The sequence below is a fragment of the Canis aureus genome, chromosome 1 (assembly GCF_053574225.1).
Source record: "Canis aureus isolate CA01 chromosome 1, VMU_Caureus_v.1.0, whole genome shotgun sequence".
NCBI classification, from domain to species: Eukaryota; Metazoa; Chordata; class Mammalia; order Carnivora; family Canidae; genus Canis; species Canis aureus.
This window is the reverse complement of record NC_135611.1, coordinates 101,247,570-101,272,835: the sequence shown is the minus strand read 5'-3', so window position 1 is coordinate 101,272,835 and position 25,266 is coordinate 101,247,570. Positions and strand designations below refer to the sequence as shown.

General features: G+C 45.4%; 1 protein-coding gene and 1 long non-coding RNA gene across 2 annotated transcripts in view; one reads left to right on the top strand and one right to left on the bottom strand.

Annotated features, from left to right (window-relative positions):
* Positions 1–1,561: 1,561 nt before the first annotated feature.
* Positions 1,562–6,994, bottom strand: LOC144322615 (uncharacterized). Its single transcript, XR_013388279.1, has 2 exons — positions 6,555–6,994; positions 1,562–5,203 (listed from the first exon to the last, which is right to left on the bottom strand). It is a non-coding gene; the product is annotated as an uncharacterized LOC144322615 (long non-coding RNA).
* LOC144322602 (uncharacterized) overlaps positions 6,681–25,266 on the top strand; it is a 31,281-nt gene continuing 12,695 nt past the window's right edge. Inside the window, 3 exon segments of the mRNA XM_077912818.1 lie at positions 6,681–6,964; positions 9,802–9,928; positions 11,272–12,675. Of these exon segments, the coding sequence (XP_077768944.1) occupies positions 6,932–6,964; positions 9,802–9,928; positions 11,272–12,675 (1,564 nt within the window). The 5' untranslated portion in view covers positions 6,681–6,931.

Below are 25,266 nucleotides of genomic sequence, written 5' to 3'. Positions count from 1 at the left end.
ATGATTAAGTTAGGTATTAAGTCCTAGTTTGATGACATGGGCTTAGGGCATGTGACTCCCTTTGGGGCCTCTTGTTTCTTTTTTTAACAGTTCCGTCTGACACACTTAGCCACTCCTCCCTCCAACCTCCTAACCCAAGGGAATGAACGTTTAAATTCGTGAGAATCTACAAGACACATTTTCTCCCTCATTTACAAACATTCAGTAAAATATCCATTGACTTGCCTTTACCTGACCTGTTTGTTAAATTCATTCATTGGCTCCATTTGTTTCAAAAAGCTTACTAGTCAATACAAGTGCAAGAAACCCACCAGTGCTTTGTTTCAACTGTTTCTAAATTTATTTTATTTTATTTTTTTTAATTTTTTAAAATTTATTTATGATAGTCACACAGAGAGAGAGAGAGAGAGGCAGAGACACAGGCAGAGGGAGAAACAGGCTCCATGCACCGGGAGCCCGACGTGGGATTCGATCCCGGGTCTCCAGGATCGCGCCCTGGGCCAAAGGCAGGCGCCAAACCGTTGCGCCACCCAGGGATCCCTGTTTCTAAATTTAATATCCTGGAAAAACAGTACTTTAAAATGTTACTGAGTTTTAAAAAGAACATTAACACAAAATTAGGTAATTGTATCATATGTCTATTTATGTATTCCACTCTCTGAATGGTTTTCAAAGATCTTTAACTTTTCTGGCCACTTTTAGTACTGCAAATTGTACAGTACAAATGGTGAATTATTGTTTCTTTTTTTAAAGATTTTATTTACTCGTGAGAGAGAGAGAGAGAGAGAGAGAGGGCCCCCACGCGCGTGTGTACAAGCAGGGGGTGGGGCAGAGGGAGAGGGGGAAGCAGGTTCTCCACTGAGCAAGGAGCCCAATGAGGGGCCTTTGGGACCATGACCTAAGCTGAGTGCAGACACTTAACCAACTAAGCCACTAAGCCACCCAGGCAGCCCATTGTTTTTTTGTTTTGTTTTGTTTTGTTTTTAAGAAAAGAATGTTTATGCACAATTTCTTTTATTTATTTATTTATTTTTTTTAAATAAGATTTTATTTATTTATTCATGAGAGACACACAGAGAGAGAAGTAGAGACACAGGCAGAGGGAGAAGCAGGCCCCATGCAGGGAGCCTGATGTGGGACTTGATCCCAGATCCTGGGATCACGCCCTGAGCCAAAGGCAGATGCTCAACCACTGAGCTACCCAGGCGTCCCCACAATTTCTTTTAGAGGAAATTAAGCCATAATAGAATTTCAGCAAATGAACATGTTATATTTGAATTTCAAATATACATGATTTTCAATCTAGTTAATATTTTGATCATTTCTTAGAAATTTTTCATGTGTTTATCATTATTCTTCAAGGATTACTCTTCAAGGATTACCATTCATATATATTGCCTGTTTTTGTTTTAAAGATTTTGTTTATTTATTCATGAGAGAAACAGAGAGAGAGAGGCAGAGACATAGGCAGAGGGAGAAGCAGGTTCCCTGCGGGGAGCCCCACGCAGGACTCGATCTCAGGATCACACCCTGAGCTGAAGGCAGACGCTCAACCGCTGAGCCATCTCTACATTGCCTGTTTTATTTGCTCTTTAACCAATGTGATTAGTTACAGCATTGAAATTAGCACAGTCCATTACATACTGTCACATATAAATTTTTTTACATTTTTATTTTTAGTTTGTTTTTGTTATATTTTGTTACAGTCTACTTTCTTTTTTTTTTTAAAGATTTTATTTATTTATTCATGAGAGACACAGAGCGAGAGAGAGAGAGAGAGAGAGAGAGGCAGAGACACAGGCAGAGGGAGAAGCAGGCTCCATGCAGGGAGCCTGACGTGGGACTCGATCCCAGGTTTCCAGGATAAGGCCCTGGGATGAAGGCAGTGCTAAACCACTGAGCCACCCGGGCTGCCCTATAGTACACCTTTAACTGAATTTTTACTTTTATGGATTTGAGTATGCCAGTAAAACTTAAGGCTTCCTATTAACACTTAATGATGAGCTGTCCAGTTCAAGACTGTAAAAATCTATTCTAATACATTTATATAGGAAAATCGTCTGTCTTCATGTTTGAACCCTTATTTACTACCTCTAAGATGAAAGCTAAAATATTTTTTAAAGATTTATTTATTTTCTTTTGAGAGAGAGCGAGAGAGAGCGAGCATGAGTGAGAGGGGCAGAGGGAGTGGGAGAATCGCAAACCGACTCCGCCCTGAGTTCAGAGCCTGACAAGGGATTTGATCTCATGATCCTGAGCTGAAACCAAGAGTCAAGACACTCAACCAACTGTGCCACCCAGGCGCCCCTAAAAATGTTTTTACTTTAAGTTCTAAGATGGGAGCTGAAAATATCCCCTTAATGCTGTCAGTGAAATTTCCATATATTTTAATAGCCTTATTTAAAAAAATCAATTCCCAACTAACTAGTAACTGACTTTTATCAGATATCAATTTCTAGAAATTACCTGACATCTACTCCTAAACATGGTTTGTTTTGGGGCTCCCTAGTAACCTGTGGTTAATAGAGTTTACAAACGGGAGGACAAGTTTTCTTCATTGCACTTTCCATTCAGCCCTGAAGTTTGTTTCTGCTATTATTGAAAATAGACCTAGTCTATGGTCATATTGCCCTGAAAGTGTCCCATTTCGTCTAACCACGGCCCATCCTGCTTTAGTACCACCTTGGTTAGTATCTGGATGGGAGATCACCTGGTAAAACTGGGTGCGGTAGGCTTTTGGGATAAAAAATGGGGAAAAGAGGGAAGAGGAGTAGGGAAGAATAAAAGAAAAAGAAATTGAAAGACAAAAGAAAAAAAGAGAAAAGCTAAAACAGAGTATATCTAATCTAAATAGAGTTTTGAAATTTATTTCAAGATCTTCTCCCTATTTCTTATGTATTGAAATTCTACCTCATGGTCTAATAGATATCTAAAATGGAATATATTTTTTAAAAAGCCCTGATGGCTCCTCCAAATCTCCTCCACACACAGCCTCAAAATCTCAGCCCATAGCATATCTGTCCTTCTGGATGCTTGGGACAACATTTTTTGAGTCATCCCATCTCGTTGTATTGTGTTTCAACAAGGCTGCTCTTTGAGAGTGAGCAGGGAAGAGGAGTAAGGAGAAAGAAACCAATCTCTATTCTTTTGTAGGACCTGGGTTGGATCCTGCTGACGCTGTGCCACCTGTTCTGGTTGCCACCTCTCATGATCCCCTCTGGCTACAAGCTCCTATGCCAATAGTAGTAGCACTGATAGCGAAGCACAGGTGGGATGAGTGGAGGGTTTCCCAGGCCCTTTTCCGCTAGACCTCCACCCCCACCCATATGTATTTTGTGCCCCAATACAGGGGAAGGTTTTTCCTGGACACTTCATCTTTCTCTCTCCTTGATGTTGAGTCTGGGGACCGTGGAGGGTCACTTCCAAACTAATGTACTAAATCCAGGCCAGAGGTGATATGGGGAGGTTCCTACTTCAGGAATCCAATGAGATACAGTGTGGAAGTATAAAGTGTAATTTCTCAGAATCCCACTGACCCTGTGTCATTTGCATGGAGGGAGCCACAGAGAAGAGCAGAGCTGCAGAGACCAGAGACCTCAAAGTGCATTCTACTTGGGCCCTTCTCCAGGGCTGTGACCTGAAGTAAATCTCCTCACTGCCCTTGCTATATATTTTCTTGAGTATAGAATGGGAATACTAACAATCTCCCTCCTTACTGGAAACTAGGGGAGTTCTTGGGCCCTGAGACCTCAACCACCAGCTAGTGCCAGGCTCTTGACTTCCCCCACTAGAAAGCATTCAAGGATGAGTCACAGTAAAGTATGACAGAAAAAGCTTTATTGCAAGGTGAAAGTACACACTCCAAGGGACACTGAGTATGCGCCCACTCGGGAAGATCTGAGCCATGCCAGGTACATACAGGGCTCTGATTCTTAAGGGTGGTTATTATTTGGGTGTGGACTATTCAAGTGGGGTTCTGGGAATAGGCATGGATTTCTAAGAACTGTACATATCACTATGCATGCTATTCTAGCTACCATGCACAGGCGCAGTCTGATTTCAGGCTAACTGGGCGTTTGTGCACAGCGTGTCACAACAACTGTCTGGAGCAACAACTTGACTTAGTCATAAATGGTTGGATTTGAAATACACCAACAAATCCATAACAATCCATTTTCCTGTTTAAGGCAATTACTTGATTTTGGAAAGTGAGTCCACTAAACTGTTGGGCTACAATAATTGCAGAAATGAGGTGTCTCTTTGGATGTAAATGGCCGAGAGGCCCTGTGTTCTCTTATTGTAATGCCAATCACCATCAAGACTTAAATATTTTATTCATCTGTTGTCCATATGGGTTCCCTCCTTCACTTCATTCCAGACTACTCCCATATCCTCTTCTCTTAGAGCCCTTCCTGGGTTGCCCAGTGTAAAGTTGCCCCAAATTCTAGGGTCTTCCCTCTGCTTTGCTTTTGTTTTTTCAGGATCCCTAGGGCTCTTTGACATTCTCTTCATCATTTATTTAGTTCCTGTGTGAAGATCTGACTCCATCAGTGGAACTACAGGTCCTCTTCATGTAACTCCACATTATCACTCATCACAGAATTATTTTGAACTAAAGGCAATAAGCAGCAGCAAAAACCAGAAAAACACTATGCTCTCCTCCTATTTGCCTAAAAGCTGGAAAGAAATTTACTAGGACTAAATTTAATCACCAAAGACAACTTTAGACCCTTATCAGCCTGGCGACAGCACCATAGGAATTTACAAAACACACCTTACTAACTATCCTTTATCTATCTGTGCTTGCCTTCCCACAATATGCCACCCCTAGAGACTCAGGTACTTTTCCCTTGTCTTGCTACTTCTCTAATATTGTACTGTTCGTTAAAGATGTTCTGTAAGACTGAAAACAAATCCATGTCTTTGAGTTATTCAACCCAGACTCTCTCTCATGTACATATGAGATATACATACTAATAAACTTATGGTTTTCTTTTGTTAATGTCTTTTGTTATAAAAGTCTGAGGAGAGGGGCAGCCCGGGTAGCTCAGCAGCTTAGCGCTGCTTTCAGCCCAGGGCCTGATCCTGGAGATCCGGGATCGAGTCCCACGTCGGGCTCCCTGCATGGAGCCTGCTTCTCCCTCTGCCTGTGTCTCTGCCTCTCTGCCTCTCTCTGTGTCTCTCATGAATAAGTGAATAGAATCTTAAAAAAAAAAAAAAATTCTGAGAACTTGGGACGGGTAGCAGAAAACATTTGCATCCCCTTTATCTCTACATATATGTGATGAATTGCAGACATGACTCCCCTGCATTATGCTTGTGGCCCTTCTAAGAAAACACAAAGTCCCCAGCCCTCTGCCTTGAAATCCCTGCAATTTCCAGTGCCCCTTATGGTACCCAAGACCTCTTCTTTTCCCGCACATGACACTAAGGACATCCTTCTCAACAGGCCGCTGGAGTAATGGGACCTATATTAACCAGAAAACACTGGTCCAAGGACAGGTGAGTTGCTCCAATGTAAGCCCAGCAGAGGGGCAATTCCCTGCCTAGGAATGATGTTAGGGCAGGACCGCCCCCATTCTCCTCCTGGTTTTCTCCATAGTGCCAGGTAAGGATCAAGGTGATTGACTCCAGGACAGGATAGGGATCGCCCCACCCCCAGAATCCCCCTCCTCTCTGCCCTGCTCTAACCAAGGACTCCGAAGGTTGGTGAGGGGATATCAAGTGCAGGACAACCGCAGGAGAGCCATCGGGATCTGAATCTGATTTGATTCTTGGTTAACGACATTGAAGCAAGGAACAGGGAGGGAGGCCTCCTTGATAGGACTCATGGCTGCCTCTGCCAATGGGGAAATCATAGTCTGGGATAGTACTTGATCCTGTCTGAATCTGCCAAGCGTATTCTGGGCAATGTATGCTGAGCAATAATTAGAGAGGTGGAGGAGATAAGTATGATGTAGGGCAAGGAGGAGCTGTGGCTGTGGGAATGCAGTTGCGAGAGGTGTGGCAGCAAGAGTAATGTGCCCACGGAAAGGGTCTGCGCACTCATGACCCAGGACCCCCATACTGGCATAACAGTAAAGGTGAGCCCACGTAATGGAGGTGTCTGGGAAAGGCGACCTGATGAACCCCAGGAGCACTGCCTGGAAAGAGGGGGTGTTGTGGCAGTGAATGGCAGGGCCAGAGCTTAGGTGCCATCTGTCGGCCCACCTGCCTATATTGTTGAGGCGTGACACAGTCACCAATGGGACCATGAGATACTAACTGAAATAAGGTAATGTTTATTAACTTCCACTAAGCGAGGACATCTTGTGACGTAAAGACGCTATGGAATGATGTATTTCTTTGGTTTGTAGCCTTTAGGATCATCAGAAATATTCTCGGCCTCCAAGAGACCGCGAATTTCGCTGGATCTGAAATAAGTATCCAAACATTTGGGTGATCAGTGGCAGAGACCACTGCGCAAGACTATGATAACATTCTCTCAAAGAGGAAGCGAAGAACAACAGAATCGGCCTTTTCAGACGCACTAACCTGCAGGACTCGGGCCTTACCTGCCAGATGTCCCTGACCCCGGCCTTCGTAAAAGCGGAGACTACTTTACCCAAAATGCCCGGAGTCGAGTGGCAGCGTCGCTCTCCAATGAGAACTTAAAGAGAGGCTCTTCCGCGTGTGGCCCCATCGCGAGGGCGGGACTTCCTGCTGTCTCCTCAGGGCGGCCATGACAGCTGCTCTTGTTGAGGGCTCACCTGGTGAGAGTCTCTGGCGTTCTGCGTTCAGATTGATCTGACGCAACAGAAGGGGCCCGAGGAGCCGCTGACCCTGCTGCACGGTTGCGAGTCCGCGGCTCGGAAACGCCGCCCGGGCTGCCCCGCGCCGGGGACAGAACAGGGACCCCCGGGCCGGCTGTCCGCTCCCCACCCCGAGTCCGATGACGGCGGCGGCGTCCAGGGCCCCGACGCAGGTAAACGCTCGTCCCCTGGGCCCTCCTCGCCCTCCCCGCGCTGCCCGCCCTACCCCCGCCCCCCCCCCCCCCCGCCGCAAATCCTCGAGGCCGGAGCGCCGGGCGTCTGCTCGCGTCCCTGCGGCCCAGGCTCCCGTGTCCCGCAGAGGCAGGCGCGGGTGGGCGGGGGCCCAGTGTGTGAGCGCCGGCACGCGCGCTGGCGGGCTGGAGCGGGCTGCAGGGGAGGGGCACACCTAAGGGGCGGTAGTGAGCGCTGAGGCACACAGCTTGCCTGCCAGCGCAGGCCTGGTCTTCTGGGCCGGGCAAGGGTACAGGGAGCTTTGAGTCCGTGGAACCCGCCGTGGACTCGGTCAAAGGCTGGACTCTCCCCAATTCCCACGGCTGCAGAAGCGCTTATGGAGCCGACACGAACAAGTGGGAGGTGGCCCACGCCTTCACTGGCCCTGACCTGACCCCCACCCGCTTGTCTTCTGCATTGTTGTGTCCCGGGACTCTGAAGTGCCATTCTGACAACCGGTGTGTGCACGGTTATCCCAGGAGCATCAAACACGGTGTGCACATGCTTGAATTAATACTCAGCTGGAACTGTCTAGGAAACCACCGTTCTTTTTTCTTAAGGGTGGGAGCAAAGAGCAGGAAGGCGGACAGGAATCAGGACTGGAATAACTGCCTGGGAAGTTGGGTGTGTCCTCTGGTGGTAATGGGAGGCTTGGATATGAGCAGCCATGTGGTATTACCAAGGTCCTGATAGGCTCCATCCCGCCATAGCATGAAGTATAGACTATGGGCTGAGGGAGGAGGCAGGACGATCAGGGTGGAGGCTCCTGTCATAGGCTAGGTGAGGGTTTTTGGACCAGAGTGCTGGGTTCGATGTCATTGTATTCTGGATATGTGTTTTAAAAAGTGACAACTGTATTTTCTATGTGGACAGAGACAGGGTGAAATGGAGGATTCAGGGGTTATCTCTAGGGGTTTTTTTCTTAGCAGCTGTAGGAATGGAAGCTCCATCAACTGAGATGAGTGATGTTGGTGGGAGATGTTTTGGAGAGCACTGAGTGGATGCATTAAGTGAGCAGTCAAACACACAGGTCTGGAAATCTGGGGAGGGGTTCAGAAGAGAGACATCTAAAACCATCATGGCTCCTGTGTGGCCCCGGGTGAGTGAGCCATGAGACACATTTGTGAAGAGCAGTCTTCTGGTTATGGTGATAAAGCTCTTCTGGTGCCAGGAAGTTGAGGGGGGAAAGGGAACCAGGACTGGATACTTAGCTGATTGTATGACTTCAGCGATGAGAGATGTGAGTGGCCATGAAGGAAGAGTGCGTCCAAGACTGGATACCTGGGCAGGTGGCCAAGGTTTCCAGCAGAAGAGTAGACAGAAGAGGGATCCGGAGCTGAGGAGGAATTAAGACAAGATGATGACACTCAGCACTGCGCTAGTGCTTCTCCACTCTGAACTCCACCAGGGTTTTGTGAGGACTTTAGTAGGGCCTGGGGTATTTCATCCTGGAGGAATAAGGTCATGTGTAATGTGCTGATGTGATCACCTGTGAGAGTCACTAAGCCTGGGGTAGGCCACCCAGCAACCTTGGCTTTGGATGAGGGTCAGGACAGAGGGAGATTGTGATTGCTGAGGGGACAACAAGTGCAGTACAGGTGGAGGAGGACTTTGAGAGGAGGTATCTTGAGATCTACATACGGTTCCTAAAACATAACAGGTTCCCTGTTATGACTTTATGTCTGGTGAAAGGTGGAGGAACTCATGGTGTGAGTATAAGTTCTCCCCGCTCTTCTGCCACTGGCAAGGTCTCCTAAAGAAACAGCCTTTCATCAAAGGTGTGTTTCCTGCTTATCCCACCCACCCACCCACCCACCCACCCTTTTTCTTTTTTGGAAAGATTTTATTTATTTATTCATGAGAGACACTGACAGAGAGGCAGGGACATAGGCAGAGGGAGAAGCAGGCTCCCTGTGGGCAGCCTGATCCCAGTTCCTATGGACTCGATCCCAGGACCCCAGGATCACGACCTAAGCCAAAGGCAGACGCTCAACCACTGAGCCACCCAGGCATCCCCCTGCTTATCCTTTGTATGGGTTTCAGTTCCCTACCAGCCCATGGAGTTATTCAGAAAAGCCAATCACATCCTCTTACAGGAACCAGGAGGTACCTCACCCTCTTGATCCCACAAAGCTCAGATCCTACAGCTCCCGGCTGTTCACTCTTTCTGAGAGTGCCACCCCCATGTGGGCCTGTGTGGGGTGTGGTGTCCTCCTCTCCCAGGCTGTGAATATACATGATTAATAAAGTGCTATCCGTCTCCTCTGTACAGGGTCAGGTGTCGTGTGTTTGGCCATCCCCATAACCCTAAGATGAGACTCCTGCACTCACCAGTGGGTTGAAGAGGAGGTGATTAAAATACAAGTAACATGGGGGGAGGCCAGGGAGATTCCTGTGGTGTGGGACAGTGAGGCAGTGATGACCATAGGCATGTGGCCTTGGGCTCCAGTCTCAAGAGTGTTGTGTACTTGGAGAGGGAGTATGCCTGGTGATGCCAGGGCCCTGGTATTCAGCGGAATAGCCTGGGTGGCCGGGAGGATCCTTCTGTGCCAGGTCTGCAACTTAGTGTCCACCTGCCTCTTGTTGTGTCGGCGGGCCCTGTGATCAGTGGGCCCATGAGGAGACAGTGGTGCCATGGCACCCAGGCACTGGGGCCTGGTTTCTCCTGTCAGATGGGGAGATCGGGGGGGATGGGCATAGGGTAGATGTGGGTGGGAAAAGGGAAATGGGTTCTTGGGAGAGGGGCTTTTTGTGGTTTCATCTGTCCCCATCATGCCAGGGCAGGGTGACCTTTGAAGACGTGGCCGTGTACTTCTCCTGGGAGGAATGGGGTCTCCTTGATGAGGCTCAGAGATGTCTGTACCAGGATGTGATGCTGGAGAACTTGGCACTTATAACCTCCTTGGGTAAGACCCTCAACCCCACCCCTGTGCCCTGAGCTAGTCTCTGCCCTTCCCTTTGTCCCCAGGAGCAGTCTGTCTTTGCACAGGGGCCATGAGCATTGCTTCCTTCCCCCGTTCTATGGGTAGGTGCTGTAGTTGCTAAGGCTGAGGTCAGTGAACTGCCTTCCTTCCTTGAGCAGCCGCCCCAACACTAGCTTTCCTGCTGCCTTTCAGGGAAGGAATCGGGGTCAGGAGTCTTGCAGTGAACCTAATGGATATCAGCTTTCTTGCCCTCTCCCTGACTGGGTGACTTTGTCTAGATGCAGGATATCTGCATGCTCCAGGTCTGCTGCTTTTCTCTAGCTGAGGCTTCCTCGTGCCTGCCTATGTCAGGACTTGCTGTCTCTGACAAAGTTACTACTTCTATGGAGCATGGGCTGTTCTCGTGAGAGAAACCCTGTCCAGACTTCTCTGGGGACTATTTAGTTCTCTTTGCCATGGGCTGTCGTGTGCTGCGTTGTTCTGGGATACTGATGGCTGCTCATCTGTCCTGTCTTTTCCTTAGCACTTGTATCATAAAGTTGCCATGTACTTACTGATTATGGGCGTGGGGTTGGATTGGAGAGCCTGTGGTGGTTCACAGTGGGTACATTGACCCACGTACAACATGATGGCTCAGAGGAAGCCAGGCCTGCAGTGGTACCTGGGGGAGATGCTGTGTGTTCAGGTCATACCAGAAGCCCATTCTGTTTGACTAGTATTTTGATGCCAGAGTCCACATTTCATTTCTATCTTTTCTTTCCCTTTCTTGGCACTTTGCCGACTTGTCAAGTCTGTTACTTGTCACTCTTGCTTCTGGCCTGAGGTGAACCTCACATTTCTGGGATCCACATCTCACTTGTTTTTCCTGCCACTCCACCAACAGTACTTTGCACATTGGCTGCTGTATGTCAAGAGGTATGCCTGTGTTCTTAAGCAGTCCTTGAACACCGCCTGCCAGGTTCCAGTTCTATTTCCTTGGGTCTTGACACACCCTTCTGCATGGAATAGGTGTGTCAGTAGGAGATACGTTTCTTTGGAAAGTTATTTGCAGAGGAATGAATTGCAGACCATCTCTCTCCTCTGTGTCACACCACATGCTTGCATCCTTCACCTCATGAGGCCTCTCCCATTCTGTGCTCTTTGTGCTCATTTTGTGCCTGCCACTGCTAAGCAGCCCCATCCTCAACCTGAACCATCTCCCCAGTCCTGCAAACAATCCCATTCACTGGTTCCTGGGTTTGTTAGACACACATTTGTAGCTCGTATAGGAGCTGCCCCCTCCCACCAAAGGCAGCATGCACTTCACCAGCATTTCTTGCTTTCAGGTTGTAGGCTTGGAGCAGAAGATGAGGAGGTCCCTGAGCAGAGAGTGTCTGTGCAAGGAGTGTCACAGGTCAGGATTTTGAAGGCAGTTGTGTCTCCCCAAGAGGCCCATCCTCGTGAGGTGTGTGGCCAGGACCTGAGAGACATTTTGCTCTCCACTGAGCACCAGGCAACACTTTGTGGACAGAATCACTACCAGATTGGGGCCTGTGAGAAACAGTGGTATTTTGGTGCAAACCTTCAGCACCAGAAGCAGCACACTGGAGAGAAATGCTTCAGAAGCAGCATGGGCAGAGCCTCTTTTGTGAAGGACAATGAATTCTGTGTATCAGGGAAACCTTTTTCCTGTGGGGAGGTTGTGAGGGACAGCTTGGCCACCTCAAGACTGCTCCAGCATCAGGCCACACACGCCAGGGAGAAGTCATGCAGGAGAACCGAGTACGGGGCATCCTCTCGTGGAAGGAAAGCACAACACAACTGGGGAAAAGGCACGCAGGACTTCACTTGCACACATGCACTTGTTCATCCCCAGAGAGACCTCTCTAGAGAAAGATGCTTTATGTGCAGTGAATGTGGTAAATCTTTTAGCAAAAGCTACAGCCTCAGTGACCACTGGAGAGTGCACACTGGGGAAAAGCCTTACGAGTGTGGGGAATGTGGGAAGTCCTTCAGGCAGAGCTCTAGCCTCATTCAGCACCGGAGAGTTCACACTGGAGCAAGGCCTCACGAGTGTGCTGAATGTGGGAAATTATTTAGCAACAAGTCCAACCTCATTAAACATCGGAGAATTCACACTGGGGAACGGCCCTATGAGTGTAGTGAATGTGGGAAATCCTTCAGTGAAAGCTCTGCACTCCTTCAACACCGCAGTGTTCACACTGGAGAAAGGCCTTATGAGTGCAGTGAATGTGGGAAATTCTTTACCTACCACTCCAGTCTCATTAAACACCAGAGGGTTCACTCGGGATCAAGGCCCTATGAGTGCAGCGAATGTGGAAAATCCTTCACTCAAAACTCCAGCCTCATTGAACACCGTAGAGTTCACAGTGGAGAAAGGCCTTATAAGTGCAGCGAATGTGAGAAATCTTTTAGCCAAAGCTCTGCGCTGCTTCAACATCGGAGAGTTCACACGGGAGAAAGGCCTTATGAGTGCAGCGAGTGTGGGAAATTCTTTACTTACAGTTCCAGTCTTCTCAAACACCAGAGAGTACACACTGGATCGAGACCTTATGAGTGCAGTGAATGTGGAAAATCCTTCACTCAAAACTCCAGCCTCATTAAACACAGGAGAATTCACACTGGAGAAAGACCTTACAGGTGCCACGAATGTGGCAAATCCTTTAGTCATAGTTCTAGCCTCATTAAGCACGGAAAAGTGCACACTGGATAAAGGCTTTAGGAGTACAGTGACTTTGGGAAACGTTTGACGTGTCTTCCATTTCAGTGACCATTCAAATTTTCACATTGAAAAAGGCTTTGTGAGTATTTGAACGTAGGCTAATATTTACCTAGAAGTCCAAGCTCTTACAACACCACGTTATCTCCTTAAATGAAAGCCTGTGAATGTGGTGGCAATTGTGGGAAGTGGCCAACCAGAGGCTAGCCTCATTGCACTCCAGAGAACTCGTGGTAGTGAAAGGCCTTCTGAATGCAGTGACTCTGGGAGAGCCTTCACCCGAAGGACTCACCTCAGAGGATATCACAAATTGCAGATGGGAGAACTACCTTAAATGTGCAGGTATTTATAAGTGGAATGTAACAACACTGGAAGAGATCCCTTGTGAGGGTGCCATTTGCCTGTGTTGAAGCTCACGCATTCAAACATCTGTATAAATCCCAGGTGTGCGGCAGCTGCATCGTACTTTTCCAACCTGCCCAGGGCCATCCCCCAGTGTCAGGGCAATTGCTGGATGACTAATGAGTTGCCTGAGCGCTGACTCCTTTCCTATTTTTCCTCCCTGAAGAGAAGGCATGGATCTCACCCAGTTTTGTCCTAGAGGATTACTGGTGATTTGAAAAGGTGGACTACATTATTCGGGGACATTGTGGTCCTTGTGAAACTCTATGATGATGCAATCCCCCAGTCTCCAAGTCACCAACCCAGGAACAGTCTGCCTCCCATCGCTCGTGCTCTGTGACAGTAAAGATCGTATTGTTTAAGCCACCATTAATCTTTGTTTGTTTTTTTTGTGTGTGTGTCTTTACTTTTTTTTTCTTTAAGATTTTATTTATTTATTCATGAGAGACAGAGAGAGAGAGAAAGAGAGAGAGAGAGAGGCAGAGACACAGGCAGAGAGAGCAGCAGGCTCCATGCAGGGAGCCTGACGTGGGACTCAATCCCGGGTCTCCAGGATCACACCCTGGGCTGAAGGCGGTGCTAAACTGCTGAGCCACCCGGGCCGCCCTAAGCCACCATTAATCTTGGGGAGTCTGTTCACTGTGTGTGTGTGTTGAAAGCAACTATTTGCTAGCATGAAGGGGTGAACAGAGTTGTGTACCTCAGAAGGGACTGTATGATGGCAGAAGATAGCTGTTCAAAGCCTTTGGCTGCTCAGAGCCTTTAAGGAAAGACTACAGGGCTCTGTGGTCCTAACTTCTAGTTGGATGCCAGGATGTTTTGTGGGGTTGGCATTTCAACTCAAAGAGGAGGCAGTTGTTGGTTATTTGACAACCTTCAGTGCTTCTGAGCAACGTGATCCTGTTCTCTTGTTCACGGGGGGTATGGATGGCATGGTGCTCAGCGCTGGTGAAGGAAATCTATTCCCCAGGCCCAGCAGCAGAGCCACGGGTCTTGGTATCCTGAATTCTGAAGGGTAACATCACTAGTTTTGAGAGTGTAATGCCAGGGGAATGATCATGGTCCCAGAAACACTGGATTAATAGTGCAGGAGACCAAGAAAGTGGTTGGAATGTGCCTCTTTGAGAAGAGCATGCACAATGTTTAGGCACCAGGACTATGAAGGATGGGCAGGTTCAGAAATTCTCAGGACCTCCAGAAGGATCTATCCTGTGTAGCTGAGGACCTGTCAGAAAAAATACTCTAAAGGTTTTGTGGATTCCTTGGTGCCTCTGGGCTGTCCAAAGGCCATTACTGTGCGTGGCAGCAAAACAAGACAGAGACAGGAGAGATCTCTTAGTGCAGCAATGAGGTCTTTGTGACTCAGCCAGTATCCCTGTTTAATGAACTGGAAACACCTTCACTGCTCACCTATTTTTGCTACCACTGAGGCAAGTTCCTTCTGATGAGGAGACAGACGGTGGAGTCACTATGGTGGCAAACTTGTTCTAAAGCGTATGGAATCCAGACAACTTGAATCATATACTTTTCTTAAGTTATAATAAGGTGTAAATGGCGTTCAGTGTCCATCATTAAATTGTTGCAATTTGACATTTTGACATTCACATAAACCCATGAAGCCATCAATCATGATTAATCAGCCTTTTCATCACACCCACATTTACTTTGTGACCTTTAATAATCTCTCCTGGAGGCAGGCATTGAGTTGCTTTTCATTATACTAGATAAGTTTGTATTTTCTAGAATTTATATGAAGTCTTAAAGCGTTTCGTCGTCCTTTTCCTTGGGTCCCCTCATGTGACATACTCCTTTTAAAGTTCACCTATGATGCTTATATGAGCAGTCCATTCTTTGTATCTTTGAGAAGTATGTTTTATCGACAATGCACTATTTATGTATGCATGTGTTTATGGATATTTTAATTGCTTCCAGTTTGGATGGCTGTAGGTAAAACTGCGGCAGAAGGGGCGCCTGGGTGCCTCGTTGGTTAAGCATTCCGACTTTTGATTTGGGCTCAGGTCACGATCTCAGGGTTGTGAGCTCAAGCCCAGTGAACCCTGTGTTGAGCTCTGCTGTGGGTGTGGAGCCTGCTTAAGATTCTCTCTCTCCCTTTCCCTCTGCCCCACCCTCCCTCCCTGGCGACTGCCCACCTCTGCCCTGCTGGGGCTTTCTGAGTAAATAAATAAAATTGCAACCATCCCCCAAATCCCTAAAAACCCTTCTAAAAAAAAGAAAAGAGAGAAAAAAAAAAAAAAACTGCTATTGGATTTGGATAGCACTGTTCCTATTGGTATTGTTCCTTTCTCTTGTCCATACTGGAATCTGAGTGTAGGTGAATGAAAGTATGACCTCTTAAAGAATACCAAATTGTCATGGAAAATGATTATTCCTTTTGTATTCCCACTTGCAGTGTATGAGAGTTCCAGTTCTCTGGTATCTTTGCTAATATTGGGTAAGGTTAATCTTTTTAAGTTTAAACTCTTTAAGTAAATGTGAAGCATTATCTCACTGTGGTCCTGGTTGCATTTCTCTGATGTTTCATGATGTTGAACAAGGCTAATGTACAAGAAATGTGGGGGGAGCCTGAGCATGAAAGAATCAACAAGCCACGTTTACACTGTAGCAAATTTTTAAAAAAAGATTTTATTTATTTATTCATGAGAGACACAGAGAGAGAGATAACAGAGGGAGAAACAGACTCCTCACATGGAGGAGCCAGATGTGGGACTCAATCTCTGGACCCGGGATTACTCCCTGAGCCGAAGGCAGACACTCAACCACTGAGCCACCCAGGCGTCCCTGTAGCAAATTCTTCTTCTTCTTTTTTTTTTTTTTTTTCCAGTACCAATAAGTTTTTATTCATTGTATTTTCCCAAGGTAAAGAGAGAAGGGAAAAGGGTCAGCATGTGTGTTACAAGACAATATCAAGTGGGAAAGGAAGTACCCGGCACAGCGACATCAACCATCAAATAAACATTCCCCAGAGATGGAGTCACTAAAGCCCAAGAGGGCTCAGTCTCCTGCAGTTCAGAAATGAGGGGAAGGGATCAGGTTAAGAACAGATAGGTACAGCTTTCCTACTACCACCCCCCTCCTCGCCCCAATAAAATCAAGATTTCACAAAGCTTTCGTTTCTAGCAGTAAACATGGAGTTACATTTGTCCATCTCCTATTAAACAATCTTGTGGCCACTTTGACAGAAGTTTCTTGCACCTGCATAAAAGTTCCTGAGTGACTTGGATATACATTCATCTTCCTTTCTTGGTCTCCTGACCCTACTTTCTACATTCAAGGCCCCCCTCGTTGCTTCTGCTTCCCTCTACCCTCAGCCTGGAGAGATTAAAGTAGGTTTGTTCATCCAAATACAAGTATATTAGTATGAATCACATCAAGGAATGGTCTTGACACAGGAGTTTGGGAACAAGGGAGGAAGTGTTCTTCGCTTCTTTAGAATGTGAAATGTGTATGTGTGGGGCCTTTTCTTGGGAGGGGGGGGATAGAAGGGTAGGGTAGGAGTTAAGTTTTTAGGACAGAAGATCTGGCCCAAAAAAGGAAATACGGGAAGGGAATACAAAAGGATAGTCCAAGGCCGCCACACTTTAAGAGGGGTCACCAAGCTACGTTCCAGTTTCTTTTCCTGGTGCAGAACCTTTTGTCAAAGATGCTTTGGCTATTTTTCTCAATACAGAAAAGTTTGTAAACAATAAAACCCCAAAAGGACATGGAGAAGACCAACACATTATATTTACACAAAGCAGGCCACCTAGCAATCACCCAATCAGCTATTCATGAAAACCTACAAAACCCAGACAAATACAATCACTAGAGGGGGCAGCAAGCAGGGGAGACGAGAACCCAGGATCAGACACACATCACCCAATGTGTTCTATTGCATCTGCCCCATTTCAACAATTCCTGCTGTGCAGACCTGGAGCTGCTGCCGACTTATCCCTGAGATTGTTCATGTACCTGAGAACACAGTGCAGGAACGAGGGCCTTAAGATTAAAATACACACAAAAATACAAAAACCAGAATATTTGTATTACGAAAAAAAAAGTTAAAATGCACAGGACACGTCATTTGCACACAGCTAGTGCAGCTGGCATCCTGGAGAAAGTGGGGCCCAAGGTGCGGTTGTCCAAGGGAGCAAATAAATAAAATCCTATCAGCCCAGAATGGGGTGGGATTAGGCTTAGGAGCAGGAGGTCTGTAGCTATTCCCCCAACAATCCCTGTGGCTACTGTCACAACCCATTGCTTGGGACAGTCCTCAGCACCCTATCCCAAGAGTGGGTTATGGGACAAGATGTAGAAAAACCCTGCCTTACCCCTTAGAGATTCCCTCCCCACAGAATATAGTGGTTTGTGGGTTGGGCCCATCAATCTGGTCTCATGCATCATCTCTACACTCTGACATGGGAAAAATTATTATTACATGTCCTTCTTTGAAAGGAAAACAACTTCCCTATCCATGCTACTTTCAAAAGCTGGAGATCTGAGGGTGGAGACTCAGGTAAAGCACACGGGGAGGGATTTTCTCCAGAACCCCCCACAAGCATTTGGATAGAGCACAGTTGTAATTCATTTGCCTCAACCCTTCCCCCCCTACCCTGCCAAGAGGGAAGAGGGGGTGATGCACAGCAGGAATACTTTTTTGTTTTATCACCAGGGAGAACAACTATTTGGAGTGCATAGCCTATTGAACTACCTGTAGCAAATTCTAATAGACAAAAGGCCTAGCAACCTCACCAAGTGAACAATAAAAACTAAAAGTGGTAAGTGGTACATATAGGTTAAAAGACTCACAAGAAGGACACCTGGCTGGCTCAGTCTGTACTGCCTGGGTCTCTTAATCTCAAGGTCATGAGATCAAGACCCATGTTGGGCATAGAGCCTACTTTATTAAAAAGAAAAAAAAAATTTGAAAGGTTCACCAAATATTTGGCTGAGGCTGAATTTCCCATCCTGATTGAAATCAATCTGCATTAAATAACCAACACAGGGATCCCTGGGTGGCGCAGCGGTTTGGCGCCTGCCTTTGGCCCAGGGCGCGATCCTGGAGATCCGGGATCAAATCCCACGTCAGGCTCCCGGTGCATGGAGTCTGCTTCTCCCTCTGCCTGTGTCTCTGCCTCTCTCTCTCTCACTGTGTGCCTATCATGAATAAATAAATAAAAAATTTATAAATAAATAAATAAATAAATAAATAACCAACACAGCTGACAAAACCCAGCACTTAAAATGACTTCATAATTTCAATTATTTAAATGTTCTGTTACAAAGTTTTTATAGAGTCCTACAGGAGGAGTGTTTCAATTTTAGAAACACATTTTTTTTTAAGATTTTATTTATTTTTTCATGAGAGACACAAAGAGGGAGGCAGCGACACAGACAGAGGAAGTAGCAGGCTCCACGCTGGGAGCCCAGCGCAGGACTGGATCCAGGGTCTCCAGGATCACACGCTGGCCGAAGGCGGCGCTAAACCGCTGAGCCACCCAGGCTGCCCTTTAGAAACATATTCTGAAGGGGTTAGGCGTGAATGACAATGTCTGGTATCATAAAGAAACCACTAAGTGCATGGGGTAGATGAAAGAACAACCATAGAATGATAAATAATGACAGAATAACAACTTTCTAATAGTCTTTTCTGTTTTGGGAATATATTTGAAAATGCCATTATGAAGGGTAGAATATGTCCTGTTAGGAGTAATCTGCTTCTTACTGACCTGCTATAAATCAGAGGCTCCCCTGACCCCTCCTCTTACTTGACTGTCTTGCTGGCGTGGCTCACAGGACTCTGGGACGTATGTTTACCGGCAGATGAAGAAGTTCATAGGGTGAGATGCAAAAGGGTCTCCAGTGCAGGAGCTTCTATCCTCATGGAGCCTTGATGTGCCACCCTCCAGGCATGTTTACAAATATAGAGGCTCCTCAATTGTTCAAGAGTTTTTATAGAGCTTTAATTTCCAGCTAGCACTTTCCCAAGGGGATCAGCGGAGGGGATTCAAGTTCCAGCCGTCTAATCCTGGTGTGTCTGATGACCATTCCCCATCCTGATTAGGGTCCCCACCCAAATATACCTCATTAGCATAAATTCAGGTGCTCTAAAGGGGGCTCCTTATGAAATACACAAGATACTCCTATCATCCAGGAGTTAACAAGGGTTGTAGGAGTTATGTGCCAGGAACAGGACACATGGGACCAAGACCAAATATATTTCTTCTTGTATCACATTATTGAATAAGTATTAAGGTGGAATGTGATGTGCACAAGAAATCAGCAAAGACATTGCAAAGACAGAAAAAATCTCACCCTGTTATACAAACAAACAGAGAGAACCCATTACATATGTATTTTTAAGATAAATAGAACCTGTCCTCAAGTAAGGTCACTTGACAGCATGTTTGTCACACACAGTTTATTCTAACTTTATGTTTGTAACCGGAGTAGCCATATGTGTTTTTATTCATTTTTTTATAGAGGAAAAGTAAATTTATTTGTATGACAGTACTTTTTGGAATTAAACAATGGGTCATGAATGGAGGAGTAAGGGAGTCCTAGTGGTAAAAGGTGTAGTCTTCAAAGGGATGGGGGGGTTGCTCATAAATTCTCTAAGCAAAATGCTGTGACAGAAGAGAGGGGAGAATCAACAGGGAGAATTAGGCCTCTCATTTCTAATCTGTATTTCACATAGCTGAAAACACAAAGCTGACATTCTAAGAACTGATGGATCTACCTAGGAAGATACCTTACCTAAATAATCTTTCAGGTAGGCAACTTAGAGTCTACATTGCACGAGGTAGCCTATTCATGCAAAATAGAAAGAGGGCTATTGGCTAACCAGAATTGTAATTCCTTTTTGTCCTGTGTATAAACAGTATTGCAGAGGCCACTTAGGAACCCTGGCATTAGGTACTTTATGAAAAGCTTAAAACTTCATCCTTGATGTTTCCTTTTCAAAGCTGTCCCTCTTTATCCTCTTTGTAGACCTCCTTTCTTTTCCTTACCCTTATGTTATTCTGACTTGGCTGAAACTGCTGAAGTATCCATTGAGTTTGTAACTTTTTTGTGGGGGAGACATATTCCTGGAAGATGGCCATTCAACCCGGTTTTTAAAAAATCTCTTAAAAAAATAAAAAATAAATAAAAAATCTCTTGCATTAGTTACTAACCATCATATCAGTAATTCCGAAGGGAATAAGGAGTGTCCTTGAAAGGCCTTGTGATGTGGTTTTTATTTATATTGTGAGTGTCTGTGAGGCAAGAAGGTCCCAAAGTTCTTTAACCTGATATGGGCAATTTTTCGGTAATGTCCCAATAGTTTATGATAGATGTAAGGTAGGATCATTTGTTACCAAGGTATGTGGTCCAATTAGATGACTGCCTGAAGTTTGGCCAAGTTTGTTTTCTTGGGGGTGGGGGGTGAGAAAAAAAAAAGTTTGTTTTCTTGTCCATCCCATTCTTAGTCTGGAACATCCTAGCTTAGGAGTGGAAAGCAGCAACATTTCACTGAGCTCCATCGCATATGATGGCTGGCAATGCTTTTCATACAAACTCTCATTACTCTTGGCTCATTTAATCCAAAGGGGCTCCCCAGATAGCTGATGTGTTTGGGAAAGAGGTAGCCTTCTCCAGTAACATGGCATCTGGCATGGGACTGAGAACATAGAACATCTCCCCCTCTGCAGGTGGACACCTGAAGGCTTAGGTTTAGTTTCATCCCATCTTAAGGAGAACTTGGTAGCTCTTCCAAGCTTGTGGGGGTGCTATTTTCATGATCCAAAGCATTATGGGTAGCTAGGTTGGGAGAGTTGCAGGTTTGGGTTCTATGTGGGGTCTCTTTACATCCAGGAGAGCCCAGTAGTAGCCAGTCATTTATCCTTTAAAGGTGCGTGGTAGAGACGCCTGGGCAGCCAGTGGTTGAGCATCTGCATTTGACTCAGGTCGTGATCCTGGGGCCTAGGATCAAGTCCTGCATTATTGGGCTCCCCGCAGGGAGCCTGCTCCTCCCTCTGCCTATGTCTCTTGTTCTGTGTCTCTCATGAATAAATAAATAAAATCTTTTAAAAAATAAAAATAAGGGCAGCCCAGGTGGCTCAGCGGTTTAGCGCTGCCTTCAGCCTGGGGCATGATCCTCGAGACCCCGGATCGAGGCCCACATCGGGCTCCCTGCATAGAGCCTGCTTCTCCCTCTGCCTGTGTCTCTGCTTCTCTCTCTCTCTCTCTCTCTGTGTCACTAATGAATAAATAAAATCTTTAAAAAATTAATAAAAAAATTAAAATAAAATAAAACAAAGGTTCATGGTACGTGATGCAGAGGGGCAGTTTTTTGTATCAGAAGCCTTTGGACAACTGTCCGCTCTGAGTGTTCCAGAGACTCAAGGAGGCATGAAAAGGGATTACCAGTGCCTCTATAGTGATGGACTCTCTGAGGGAACTACTGGGAGTGCATATTGATTTTAATTTAGTCAGATTTTAGAGGTTTTTGTTGAAGGGACCCCCCCTTTAAGGGGAGCTGATCTGTAAGTAGCATTATCAATGAAATTAAGGACTAATTATAGGTGATGAGTATGTTGCCACCAGAACCCAAAAAGGACTCAAAGACGTTGGACCTGAATGTCCATAGTGTGTCAGGTAAAACTCCTTGAAGAAGGTTGTCATCAATATAATCAATACTGCTGGAAGAAGTAAATGCAGTTTAGACATTGTCTGCAAAGAGTATGTGTTATGGTGAAGCTTTCAAGGTACTCTATAGGTAGTCTGGAAAAAGCATATTTTGTCCCTTTGGAAGTGAAGACAGATAGCAATTTGAGAGGCTGCTGAATTAGGCACTGAACAGACCAATATCAACCAGAGCTTTAAGAATAGAATACTTACTTGTTATTTCTGTAATAGAGTCAGTAATTTTAATACTGTTGGACATTGAGTGTGGCCCTTAGTGGAATCATAGCATTGAAGTTGTAGTAGTCCATCAATATGTGCCCATTATGTTTTCCAAGATTAAGAATGGGAAAAATTGTTTTATATCATAAAATTTAATCCTTGAAGTGGTTTCATGGGGTCCTATCTTATCAAGCCAATTTATAATTGCTGAAGACTTTATTACTCATTGTGTGAAGGTATCTGTGCCCAATATGGGATATTTTGGCAGGGGGGTGGAATTTAGAGAAGGCTATATAAAGTGAGACATACCTATTATTCTCTTTTATATTACCTTTTTTAAGATTATAGATAAGGCATACAATATTTAAATTTAGTGAGATCTCCAGTTAATATTAAATTAACTTCAATTTGGGCCCTAGTATTAAATCCATGATGTTTTGTCAGTGTATTTTTGCAAATGCTTAAGTTATCTTTGGCGTTTGTGTCTATACAACACCAGTTCTAAGATAACTTAAGCAGTGCCCTCATCATTTTGTTATATAATATTTTTAGTATATAAATGTTACATATTTGCAATGCATATAATATACATGATTTATTATATAAAGTTCTAGTATATAAATTGTACATTTCAAATTATGTACTTTTGTTTTTAGTATATATTATATATACATATATACAACTAACTATATCTATGTTAAAATTGTATATATAAGCATATATAGGTATATATATTTTATATATAAATATACATATAGGTATATACATATTTGGGATGCCTGGTGGCTCAGCGGTTGAGCGTCTGCCTTTGGCTCAGGTCGTGATCCCGGGATCCTGGGATCAAGTCCCACATCGGGTTCCCTGCATGGAGCCTGCTTCTCCCTCTGCCTATGTCTCTGCCTCTCTCTGTCTCTCATGAATAAATAAATAAAATCTTTTTTAAAAAAGTATATACATATTTAAGTACCTTTCATTTTCTCCTCCTATATCTAGATTTTTTTCCTGTTTGAGACTTCTTTTTTTTTTAAATATTTTATTTATTTATTAATGAAAGAGAGAAGGAGCACGCAGCAGAGACACAGGCAGAGGCAGAAGCAGGCTCCATGCAGGGAGCCCGATGTGGGACTCGATCCTGAGTCCTCTATCCTGGGTCTCCAGGATCAGGCCCTGGGCTGAAGGTGGCGCTAAACTGCTGAGCCACCCGGGCTGCCCAAAGATTTTATTTATTTATTTGAGAGAGAGAGTGAGCACAAGCAGGGGGAGTAGCAGAAGAAGAAGCAGGCTCCCATTGAGCAGGGAACTGACTTCTGGCTTGACCCCAGGAACCCAGGATCATGACCTGAGCCAAAGCCAGACGCTTCACCAGCTGAACCACCCAGGTGCCCGGTTTGAGACTTTTAGCCACCTGTAGCTGTGGTTAGTACTTTTCTGTCTGTAGCTGATAAGAGATAAGGGGGAGGGGCCTGTGCCTCTAGGCAGCAAACTTTCCCTGGGACATGCAGTCAGTTCTCTCTTCCCCTTACCCTTCTTTTATCTTAAATCTTTTATTTTTCGGATGCCTGGGTGGCTTAGTGGTTGAGCATCGGCCTTTGGCTCAGTTTGTGAACCTGGGGTCCTGGGATCGAGTCCTGCATCGGGCTCCCCGCAGGCAGCCTGCTTCTCCCTCTGCCTATGTCTCTGCCTCTCTCTGTGTGTCTCTAATGAATAAATAAATAAAATTTAATTTTTTTTTTTTTTTGAGAGAGAGCATGAGCATGCATGAGGTAGGGCAAGGGACAGAGATACTCTTAAACAGGCTCCATGCCTAGTGTAGAGCTCAACTCATGGGGGGCTCAATCTCATAACCCTGAGATTATGACCTGAACTGAAATCAAGACTCAGACATTTAAAAGACTGAGCCACCCAGGCATCCCTTTCCTAAATTTCTTAGAAAGACTTATGTCTCTAAGAAGGTAAAATTTTCCTTTTTTCTTTTCTTTCTTTTGGTCTCTGGTATGTATCCAGTTGGTTTTTTTTTCCTTCTTTGTCCTTTCTTTGAATGTTTACCTGTGAAACTCCTGATCACCATGAGTGGCTTTTATTGTGAGCAGTGGCCTCCCTTTCTATGATGTCTCCATCAACCTCAGAGGGACTGGAGACAGGAGAACAATGGAGGTGGGATCTTGGTTTTTTGAGGAAAAGACTCCTAGTATGTTGATACATGGTGGCACATAGGAGTGTCCCAGCACATTGGCCCAGAGATTTGTAATCTCATATAAATTGAGAAACCTCAGGTATCTTAGAACAGTAACAAAATGTTTCTTCCTCTCTTTTTCATTAAGCATTGAGCCATCAGTCTTCAAGGATGAATGATCCTTTATACATTACATGAAGTATGACAGCAACAGGGCAAGCAACAACGAAGAGATCTGCCTTGGAAGCAACATTTAAGCTTTTTGGGTACTGTGATTTCTGTGAAGAGAAATGTTGCCACTGGGCTCCTTTAGCTCTCTGATAAACCTCTGGTCCAATAAACCAGGGACATCCTCTATAAAGACAGATCAATGTATGATCTTGCTTACAAGAGTCAGGAGAAAACTCGATGGACCACACTAACTTCAGTGTTGTTAGGTCTACTTACTTCCAACACAGTCTTGAGGGAAATCTGGCCTCACTCCTCAGCCTTTACCTTGTATGATAACCAATTATCTTAGTCACTCCTTCCTAGCATGCTGGAGTAGCATATCAAATAGCACCCATCGGCTCCAATTATATTTCCCAGAAGATTACAGCACCCAAGACTAAATGAAGATAGCCAGAAAGATACATGCCTCTTACAATTTATGTTGGAATACCATGGCAGTGTACACAGGCACAGCATAAAGAAATGGCTGCCAAACTCTGGCATGTTAGTATATGCTTCTGGTGTGTATCTGAAAGGATGACATTTGCTCCCCTAGATTTAGCTGCATTTATTTATCAATAATGCCAGTAGGGACATCTGGGTTGCTCAGTCAGTTAAGCATCTAACTCTTGATTTTGGCTTAGGTCAGGATCTCAGGGTCATGAGATAGAGCCTCATGTCAGGCAATGCAGAGCCTACTTGTCCCTTTCCCTCTCCTCCTCCCCCCACTCACACTCTCAAATACATAAATTTTTAAAAATATTTTAAAAGCTAAAGGGGCACCTGGGTGGCTCAGTCAAACATCTGCTATAGGCTCAAGTCATGGATCAAGCTCCACATGGGGCTCCCTGCTCAGTGGGGAGTCTGCTTCTCCCTCTCCCTTTGCCCCTCGCCCTGCTCATGCTCTCTCACTCTCAAAATCTTTTGAAAAAT